At 34.8% G+C, this 10982-nt stretch overlaps 1 protein-coding gene across 2 annotated transcripts in view; it reads left to right on the top strand.

The window, feature by feature from the left end:
* MYCBP2 (MYC binding protein 2) overlaps window positions 1-10982 on the top strand; it is a 301197-nt gene that overhangs the window by 173543 nt on the left and 116672 nt on the right. For both annotated transcript variants that reach the window (XM_069066842.1, XM_069066841.1), the window contains 3 exons: window positions 4221-4436; window positions 7665-7720; window positions 10392-10507. In XM_069066842.1, the coding sequence (XP_068922943.1) occupies window positions 4221-4436; window positions 7665-7720; window positions 10392-10507 (388 nt within the window). The remainder of the gene's footprint in view (window positions 1-4220; window positions 4437-7664; window positions 7721-10391; window positions 10508-10982) is intronic.

Raw genomic sequence — 10982 nt, 5'->3', positions numbered from 1 at the left:
GAGAGAGAGAGAGAGAGAGAGAGAGAGAGAGAGAGAGAGAATATCCATTTAAAATAATTGTAGAGGGGCGGCTAGGTGGCACAGTGAGTAAGAGTGCCGGCCCTGGAGTTGGGAGGACCAAGGATCGGTTCTGGCCTCAGATACTTAACACCTACACAAAAAAAACTGGCCCTGTAACCTTGGGCAAGTTACTTAACCCCAACTGCTTTAAAAATAAATAAACAAAATTATTGTAGAATTATAAAATATTTGGGAGTCTGTTATGACACACAGCAGCTACCTGAATAGAACTACAAAACACTTCATATAGAGAAAAATAGACCTTAGAAATTGGAAAAGATATACATTGCTCACGGATAGTCCATACTAATATAATGGCCATATTGCCAAATTAATTTATTCAGACCCATAGCATTTAAACTCCCAAAGAATTACTTTGGAGAACCAGAAAAAATAATAATCTAGAGGAACAAATATCAAGAATCTCAAAGAAAATGTTTTTCAAAAAAGAAAGGGAAAGGAGCTAACAATACAATATCTCATACTAAGAACCAAAAATCATCAAAATCATAAGATCCTGGTTAAAAACAGAGGTTATTGAGGTATACAACATAGAGAAGCAAATGAACATTATAATATAGTTTGGATTTTGTTTCTTTTTATTCATTTGGATTAATTTTTTTATAAACCTAAAGACCTCAGCTGCTGGAGTAAAGTCTCACTATTGGGTGGGGGGAGACTTCTTGGAAAAGCTGAAAATTAAGTTTAGACAAACATCTCACATCATATATCCCAATAAGTGTCAAATGGATACAGGATTAAATTTAAAAGGTCACATAAACCAGTTTAAAAAAGCAAGGGAGGAAATCTCTTTCCCACTTAATAGATACAGGAAGAATTCTAAACCAAACATAGCCTAAAGAAGATAGATCACAGAGGGCAACATGAACACAACATAAAATTAAATTTTTTGCTGCACAAATAAGAGCACTTCAATTAAGTTTAGAAAGGAAATATTTGAAGGGGGAACTTTGCAGAAAGTTTTTCCAATAAAAGTCTTGTATCCAAAATATATAAGGACCCAATTTAAATTTATGAAAATAAGAGCCATTCCTCATCCTATAAATATTCTATCAAAGGATATAAGTAGGTAATTTTCAAAGAAGGAAATCAATATATCAATGATTTTGTAAAATAAAATACTTGAAAACAATAATCATTAGAGAAATAAAAATTAAAACAATATTGAGGTTCTATATCACATTTCTCAGATTGTCAAACATGACAAAAATGGGAAATGACAGTTATTAAGAAAGACCATGGGAAAATAAGCACACCAATGAGATGGCACAGCCATTCTAGAAAGTAATTTGGAGCTCTGTCCCTAAAGTCACCAAACTGTGCATACCTTTTGACCCAGTAATACAATTGCTAAACTCCAAATATATCAAAGAAAGAAGAAATTAAGTTAATGTAGAATAAAGCATTCATCAACTACTTACTTTGTTCTAGGCACTGAGCTAAGCACTAGGGATACAAATACAAGTAAAGACAGAACTTATATTCTTGGGGGGGAAGACTACAAATAAAAAGTTGCTATATGGAAAGGGATTGGGGAGCATGTGAAGTGATCTGTTTCCTGGCAATTTAAGGCAAAAACTCATTTGTCAGTGGACTTAGTAGTTCCAGTGGAAGGAGGTTAAAGAATATGTCCACAGTTGAGGCAACATCATATGGAAATAATCTAGAAGGACTCATATATACACAAATGTTTATAGCAGCTCTTTTTGTCACATTAAAGAAGTGGAAACTGAGTATCCATTAATTGGGGAGTACAGACAAATTATGGCATATTAGTATAATAGAATATCATTGTACCATAAAAATTGAGAAAAGGAATGGTTGCAGAGAAACCTGAGAAAATGGATATGAATTTATGCATAGATCCAGAAAAAAAATTACACGGTAACAACTAAATTATAAAGAAAAAGAACTTGAAAAGACGTAAAAATTGTGAGCAGCGCACTGACCAATCACTGTTCAGAGGACTGTTGGTGAATCCCAACAAGAAGGATGATAGATTCAAGGCACAAAATGAAGCCTAAGTTTTTGGACTTAGCAAACGTCAGAATTCTTTTTAAATAGTTGTATGTTACATAGATTTTATTTTTAAATTGGATAATTGGGGATGGTAATAAGAAAAAGGATAGTATTAAGATCGCAAAGAGAGAAGAAAAGAAAGGTATGGAGAAGAGGGGAAAATCGGGGCATTTTTTTTCTCAAGATGAAATAGATTTAATTATAAATTGCATTTTTATAGAATTAGACATCTTTACAGAAATGTTAATTTTATCATTTCTGAAGTACTATTAACATAAAACTGAAGAAAATTTTAACGCTAACAAAGTAAAGGATCAGTATAAGCAAGTTTAAAAGAACTAACACTCATGATATCAGGAAATACTCAACTTGTAAGCAAAATAGTTCTAAACATAGGCTTCAAACCATCTAGAAACAATATAACTAATAATTAAAGCCCTTAATAGTTATAAGCTGCTGATTTGCAGAAGACTAAAATGCTACTTTCTAAAGAAGTAACCCTAATACAACTTAATAAAATATGTATCTATGTGTGTGTGTGTGTGTGTGTGTGTGTGTATATGCACATACAATACAATATACATATACAAAATGTGTGTGTGTCTCCACAGCACTTTTGATTAATGAATATCATTGCTGGCAGTTATAAAAGAAAAATTCAGTGAAATGAAGTAACATTATTTATAAGCTCAATTCGGATCATTCAAGCCTTTAGATGTGTTTCTTGTATTTGACTAGTAACACTCTACTGTTTTTAGATATGAACTGCCAATGGCCATTATTTGCTGAGAAGAGTGAACTGTCACTTATCATAAGCAAAATTACTACTTTGTAATGATGTATGAAAATAGTAACAAATTCTGGATTTTTAGTTAGTTACAGGAATTAATCACAAGAATGCAAAAAGTGTCTGTTGAAGTAGTCCATTGTACAGATATGAGGAAACATGTTAAAAGTTTCATTACAATAAGAATCACTTCTTTTGTATAAACTTTGTACAATAGAAGAATTTTTATTTACTATATAAAATAAAACTTTACATAACAGTGCATCTTTAAGCATAAAGTACATACGATTTCTGGAAGTTCAGTTTAATACATAAATATCTTTCTTTGCAACATGAAATTTTCTATGTTTCTCCACAAACCATTAGGCACTCATTTTCCTTCCAGGAGTCATTCATCACTGAGTATTCCCTCTGGCCCCTTGAAGAGTGGAATCATTTCATTCCTTATTGCAGCAGCCAATTTGCTGATCCATCCCCATCCAGTCTGAAGCATTTTCTTTTCAGATGCACAGAAGAAAACAAAAAGAAGTCCAGAAGAACATACAGACTAGCAGGACAGCTTTGAAAATTAAATGTTGAATTGATCACATACATAAAAGGAAAAAGCAGGTTCTACATAGAGAAAAATTCCTGGTTACATGCATAATCCTCTTTTTCTATTCTGCTTTGTTTAGGAAATTGCTCATTTTATTTGACATTTAAGCTCAAGGGGAAAAAAACAACAGATTTTAAAGACCTTACCAAGTTCAACTTCATTTTATAGATAGCTCACAATTATATAACACTGGAAGTATACAGAACAATTTCCTCAGAACAGCTTTGTAGGCTGTTATCTGAATCATAAAGATTGGAAAACTGAAGCTCGGAGAAATTGATAACTGCCTCAAGGTCTGAGGACCTCAGTCACGGAAATGACCACAGTAGGCCTCAACCTCAGGTCTTCAGATTCCAAGTCCAGTGCTCTTTCCACTATAACACATCCTTTTGTTCACTTTTTCTTAGTATTTATTATAAATGGTTTGACTTTATTTGATTTGAGTTTTATATGTCACATTAAATGATCGCCTAATTTTTCTAAGTTTATAGGTATCAGTATTTGACTACACTCATGGTTCAGGAAGTAGAACCATGTTATAGGTGAAATAATATCATAATGAGGCCTTTATTATAGTTCTTGTGACTTAAATTCTCCTGGAAGGGGTCTAGGATGCATTAGTTGTATTGTAGGTTATGTTATTTCAAGATTCCTGTATACTTTGATACTTCATATATGATTACAGAATAACTATTTCACATTTTTGTTTATGAAATTAATTGTACTTTATCGTGGTAGGTGGAAGTGAAGGCTGTTCCTGTGTCTCAGAAAAAAACATCTTTGCAACAAGAACAAGTGAAAAAGCTTCAAAGGATTCCAGGCAGCCCTTCAGCACCAGCTACTTCCATGAGCCCTGATATGACTTTTGGGGGACTTGCGTCACCAAAACTTGATGCTTCTTATGAACCAATGATTGTAAAGGAAGCTCGTTATATTGCCATTACTATGATGAAGGTAATCTATTTTAATTTAGCAAACTCTCACCCCCTTTTTCTCTACTGGTTTCTGTGATGTTGAATCCATGACTACATAAGAACTCTCTTCCCTAACTCCTGATACTGCTTTGTCATACACAATCACTTTAACTCTACCCATCCTCTGTCCTACCCTACCTATCAGCTACTTTTAATAAGATCTCTGAAATTAACAAATTTCCCTTCATTTTAGAACCCTTTCCCTCATGCTTCTTCCATCTTCTGCCTCTCACTATACCTGTATCTCCTTGAATGACAAAATCCTTGTCCATCCTTTCTATCTAGCACCTTCTGTCATTGGTCACAGAGGGAGAATTAGAACACTCCTTATTCTCCATTGCTCCTTCTAGACCCTTCTTTTACTATTATCACTCTAATAGCTTATTCTTTGAGGTTCAGCCTGTCCAAATTCATCAGCCATTCCAGATGCTAGTGACTGTAATTTATCAAACTCCCAAAATATTGTCCCTCCTTTCCCAATGAGTTCATTGCCTGGTTTATGGTCTCCCTGTCCAATTTACCTCCTGCCCTCATAGGAGACTTCAGTATACATTTTACTATTTCTTCAAATACCCTTACCTTCAAGTTCCTCAATTCACTGAGTTCGCTTGACCATCAACTCCACTCCACTTCAACTACATAGAGGTATGGTTACATCCTAGATTTCACCATCATTCACAAGTGTTCCACTTCCATGATCAGGAAATCTGAGATTCCTTTATCCAATCACAATCCCCTATCATTCCATCTTTCTCTATCCCTTACTTCTTCTAATCCTGTTTTTTACCCTCACTGTGATTTACAAGACCAAAATCCTAAATTATGCCAACCATTTGCCTCGTATGCACTTTATGCTACTGAGCAGAACTGGAGAAGTCATTTCTGTTGACTGGATCTGCTACAAATTTAAATTATCTAATATCAACTGGGCCCTTAATGTAGCAATACAACTTTTTACTTCTCCCTGATTGATTCTTTATTCTACTCTCCACAAAGACTCTTCCAGATCTTCTCTTTTCTCCTCAATGCCTACCATGACACCTTTCCTTCCCACCCTTTCAACTAAGGACCAAGAAAAATTACTATGCCATGAGTTCCCTTTTATCCCTATCATCATTTCACAACCTATGACATCATCTCCCACTGTTTCCTAATTTATTCCAGTCTGATAAAGAGGTGGACCTTCTTACCGCGTCTCACCTCTATATCTTACATAATTATCTGCCTCACAGGTTTGTTGTGAGTATCAAATAAGGTAATATAGCACAGTACCTAACACACAGTAGGTGTTATTAAATGTTTTCTCCCTCCCTCTTCTCTTCAGTCCCTTATCTTCTTGAGTTTTCCCCAACAGATTTCCTCCACTATCATTCTCCCTCTTTCTAGTCTTCTATTTCTGCCTATCTACTAGTTCTGCCACTGCTGCCTTCAAACTTAACCTGTCTCCTCATCTGAGCATGTCACCTCACTATTCATTAAATATGGTGACTTCCTGTTTACTCTAGAATAGAATAGAAATTCCTCTATATCTCTTCACAGACTAATCATTCCTACCTTTCCAGTCTTATTATACATTTTTCTCCTCACAGTCTGCCTTCCTAAGGGCCTGTTACTGTTCCTCACACAAAAAGCCCATCCTCCATCTCCATGCTTATGCACTGCTTTTCCTTCATGCCTGAAATGAACCATCTCCTCAACTCTGTCTCTTGGAATCACTATATCCTTCAAAACCCAACTCACGTACCACTTTCTCTGTGAAGCCTTTTACCCTTTCTATTGCCCCTGGGTGCTAGTGCCCTGCCTCCCAAAACTCCCTTGTATTCATTTTGAATATAGTCTGTAAATATTTAAAGATTTATATACACATGCAATAGTCTCCCCTGTTAGAATGAAAGCTCCTTGTAGGCAGGGACTATTTCACTTTCACCTTTTTATCCCCAGAATTTCACACATAGTTAGCATTTAATAAATTCTTGGTAATTGATTGATATAATTTTAATCTTCTACAAGAATAAATGTCCTCTAATGAAGTCCTATTCTGATTCATATCATAGTGGGGAAATGATCCTAAATTTTTAAATGCTGTGCCATAAGTGAACAAATTTTGACCGTCCCTGTACTGCTGGAAATGCCCCATATATTGACAAATTGTCATCTGAAGACCAGCCTAGCCAAATTTGGAAAGGCTCAACAATTCTAGAAAGTTAGAATCCAGTTAGTAAATTTTTCAACTATAGTAGCTCATGATGACTTGTCTTTTAAAGAATGGAGATATTACTGTCTATGTTACAAATCTTTGAAAGTATTTAAACAAAAGACTAAAATAACAAGTAAAAAAAAACACCAAGATTATACTACTGTTATTAGGAGTAAACAATGAAGGCAGAGTGTTTCTTTATGATGATGGTGTCACATTTGTATAGTTTTCAGGGAAAAAAAATTCTTTAAGGAATATACTGTTCTCATTGGTTATTTGTGACAATTGTCCAATGACTTAGCCTCAAATTTTCAAGTTCTTCTCTTTGTTCCATATGAAGTGGGACTATGAAGTAATTTGACAGGTTTGTTTATTTTTTAAACAAAAATATCAGAACTTTTTGTTTGCTACAAGCTAACCTGGCTGAAAATATTCATCATCCATATAACTTGTTCACCCAGAAGTCTGTAACTATTTCTTATTCCAATGATGTTTCCATCGCTCATAGTATTTTTGGAATTTGGAATTATCCCAAAACCTGTCACATTGTTTTAAATATCTTCATTGAATATGATTTGATTTTGACCTAAATAAATAAAATTCAGGCAAGTTCAATGAGTCAAGTGAGTGTTCAAGCTGTTACTTGAGTAACTTATAAGAGAATTGACTGGGGTGGCTAGGTGGTGCAGTGAATAGAGCACCAGCCCTGGAGTCAGGAGGACCTGAGTTCAAATGTGGTCTCAGACATCAGTCTCACTTACTGGCCATGTGACCTTGGGCACGTCACTTAACCCCAATAGCCCTGCCTTCCCCCTTCCAAAAAGCCAAAAAAAAAAGAGAGAGAGAGAGAATTTACTATAAGATAACTAGTACTTCAGAAAAGGAGAAATATTTCATGCCAAAAGAGGTAGGAGAATGTTTTCAATAGGAATTATACTGCTCATTGGAAGATAATAATTATTAAGGGAAATTTGGAAAGATTTCTAAAGGTTTTTTAATATGTTTTCATAGGTTTATGAAAACTATTCTTTTGAAGAGTTGCGTTTTGCTTCACCAACACCTAAAAGGTAAGACTAGCATGATTAAAAATACTTTTCCTACTGTACCAATTAGTTTAATTTCTGCTAACAATTCCTTTTTAAAAAATACAAATATGAGACACTGTGCTGGGTGCCTTGAAGGACAAAGAGATTTAAGAATCCCAACCTCTAGGAGTTTACAGTTGAACCTATATGGCATCAACTATGTCAAAAGCAAAGATAGCTAATTTTGAGGTTTAGGAAGAAGGGGAGGAGAGCCACAAGTGAGTGCTAAAGTGGTGTTTGAGACCAAAATGCAGTATTTAAGTGCATTTTGCTCCTGCAGAAGTGACCCTATTTGGTAAAGAAAAAGAGAATAGTAACATATCCTAGATAAAATTGATGGTTAACATTACCATTACCATAGTTACCACAGATAACTAAGGAAAGAGATGGATAATGTGGGGTTTGAATTGTCCTAAGGGATAGTACAGATATCATTACCAATGGAGGGTTATAACATAAAAATTGAGGAATCAACTTTTTTATTCCCTAATCTAGACTAAAAGGAAAGGAGTTAGATTAAGGGTATATTGTCTATAAGTGTAGAAGCACTGTACAGAAGTGCATGTTAAAGACATGCATTCGTGAAATTTCCATAATAAAGCCAAAATCCTCTTGTGTAGCAAGATACCCTCCTATTTGTGTATCATTCTACCTATAGACATGATGTCTCATCAAAAAAAAAAAATCTAGCAAAGTTCTGCTTTGATCATGTGAAAAATAACTTTATGTTTGCATTTTGTTTTAAAAGGCCCTACATATATTCTAAATTGTCTAAATTTGTTCCCTCCCAGTTGCAGGTATATGTTTTAGCGACTTTAACTTATATTCAGCAAGTATTTATTAAGTATATTCATATAATATGAACAGACACTGTGCTAGGCTTTGCAGATATAAAGATAAAAAAGCATCTGTTATTAAGAAACTTAGTTTCCACCAGGGATAAAACATGTTCATATTAAATAAGTACAAGAGTATTTTAGCATGAGAGAGGGCCTTAAAGATGAAATGCAAAGGATCAGGAAAGGCATTGCAAAAAAAGTATGGCACCTGAGCTGAGCCTTAAAAGAAACTAGAAATTCTAAAAGATCAAGATGAGAAGGGAATGCTATCCAGGTTTGGGTTACAACATAAGAATGAAAAAATAGTGAGAAAGAAATAATGCTGATTTTGGAGAAAAGGTAATTAAGTATGACTGGAACATATGGGAAGGGTCATATTATGAAATATGTCTAGGGGCAGCCAGGTGGCGCAGTGAGTAAGAGCACCGGCCCCAGAGTCAGGAGACCCGGGATCAGTTCCAGTCTCAGATACTTAGCACCCACACAAAATAACTGGCCATGTAACCTTGAGCAAGTTACCCCCAATTGCTTAAAAAAAAAAAAGAAATATGTCTGGTAAGGTAAATTTGCTCCAGAACATGGAGGCTGTTAAGACACCTTGTGGGAGAAGTTTGTGTTTAATTCTACAGTTATTAGAGATCTGCTCAAGATTTTTGAGCACAGTTGTATCATGGGCAGTTAAATAGGAAAATCTAGGAAGATTATTTTGATATTCATGTGACAGGTGCATTAGAGAGGAGAGAGACTGAAGCAGGAAAACCTATTTAGAGGCTATTGTAATATTCTGAAAAGGTGAGAGATAATGAGAATCTGTGGGGTGGTTATATGAGTGGAGAGAAAAGGGTATAGATGTATAATCAATGGGATTTGACAACTAATTGAAGACTAGCAGTGATAAAAAAGAGAAAAACTAAGGATGACTTTGGTGTGAACCTGAGTGACTGGAACGATGATCATCTTCAACAGAAATAGCGAAGTTTAGAAGAGACAACTTAGAGAGAAACAGAATGAGATCCATTTTGGACATGTTCAGTTTAAAATGCTGAGAGAGATTATAGAGAGAAGAGATGAAGACTCATGATAGAACTTTGAGGTACACCTATGGTCAAGGGGCAGGTTACAGAAGAAGATCCAGTAAAGAAGAGTTAGTAACAGAAGGGTAGGAAAAAGAACTAGGAGAAAGCAGTATCAGAGAAGGTGAGGGAACATGAATGAGAAATACATAGGTAATGAGGATGGTCATGTCTTTCAAAACCAGCAGAGAAGTCAAGATGGCTAGGGATTGTGAAGAGACCAGAAGATTTAGCAGTTAAGATATCATGAGTAACCTTGAAGAGAATGGATTCATTTACTGGTGGATTTGGAGTTCGGAATACATGGTTTGAAAAGTGAATGGAAAGTGAGAAGTTATATTATAGTGGTCCAAAGTTTTCCTATATCTTAAAGTCTTCCCATTCATAATGGATTGAAGGACCAGTTTTTTAAAAAGTACATAAATGCTAAATAGGATATTACAGCTTCAGGTGGTTGTATAACTAATAGTATGAGGTGGGGAGAATTTACTCATTTGTAGCTAATATGCCCCCATTATGCAATTGAATTATAGGAAGCTGAGATGAGATTATTTTAGTTGATGTTAAGAAGATGTCTTGGAAATAGAGGTTGCACTGGAAGCAGGAAGACTAAATTGAAGACTAGTTGAATTTATAAACATGAGCCAAAAGGAGCATTCTAAATATTTGCCAAACTATGTATGTGATTTTTAAAGCAGTTAATTAGTTAGATACTATATTGTTTCTCTTGTTTCTTTTCAGACCAAGTGAAAATATGTTGATCAGAGTCAACAATGATGGCACTTACTGTGCAAACTGGACTCCAGGAGCCATTGGACTCTACACTATACATGTTACTATTGACAGTATTGAAATAGGTATTTACCGCTCCCCCCTTTTGTTCGAAGTAGGCAGGCTATTTTGAGTGTGACACGTAGCTTCAAGTCAGGGAAAGGGCGTATAATGATTTTATTCATATACAGATTTCAAAAAGATACTGCTTTGGGCATTATGCTGTATATTTAGTGCATAAGCAACAAATGGTCAATAGTAGAATGAAGAAAACTCTTAAGTAGTTTGTTTTTTCAATGGAAATTTATTTTTAATATTTTTTTTTATTTCATTAAATATTTCCCAATTACATTTTTTTAATTTTATCATTCTTTTTTTTTATTTTGAGTTCCAAATTCTCCTTCCCTACAGCCCCTCTCCCACTACCTAAAAAAGGAAAGCTATATGATACCAATTATACATGTGAAGTCCTCTGCAAAACATATTTCCATATTAGCCATGTAGGAAAAGAAAACACACACACACACACACACACACACACACACACACACACACACACAC

The sequence above is a fragment of the Petaurus breviceps genome, unplaced genomic scaffold, assembly GCF_028583685.1.
Source record: "Petaurus breviceps papuanus isolate PSGF00001 unplaced genomic scaffold, PetGlider_PUasm1.0 90730, whole genome shotgun sequence".
NCBI lineage: Eukaryota > Metazoa > Chordata > Mammalia > Diprotodontia > Petauridae > Petaurus > Petaurus breviceps.
The sequence above is the reverse complement of the archived record's forward strand: the minus strand, read 5'-3'. Positions and strand labels throughout refer to the sequence as shown.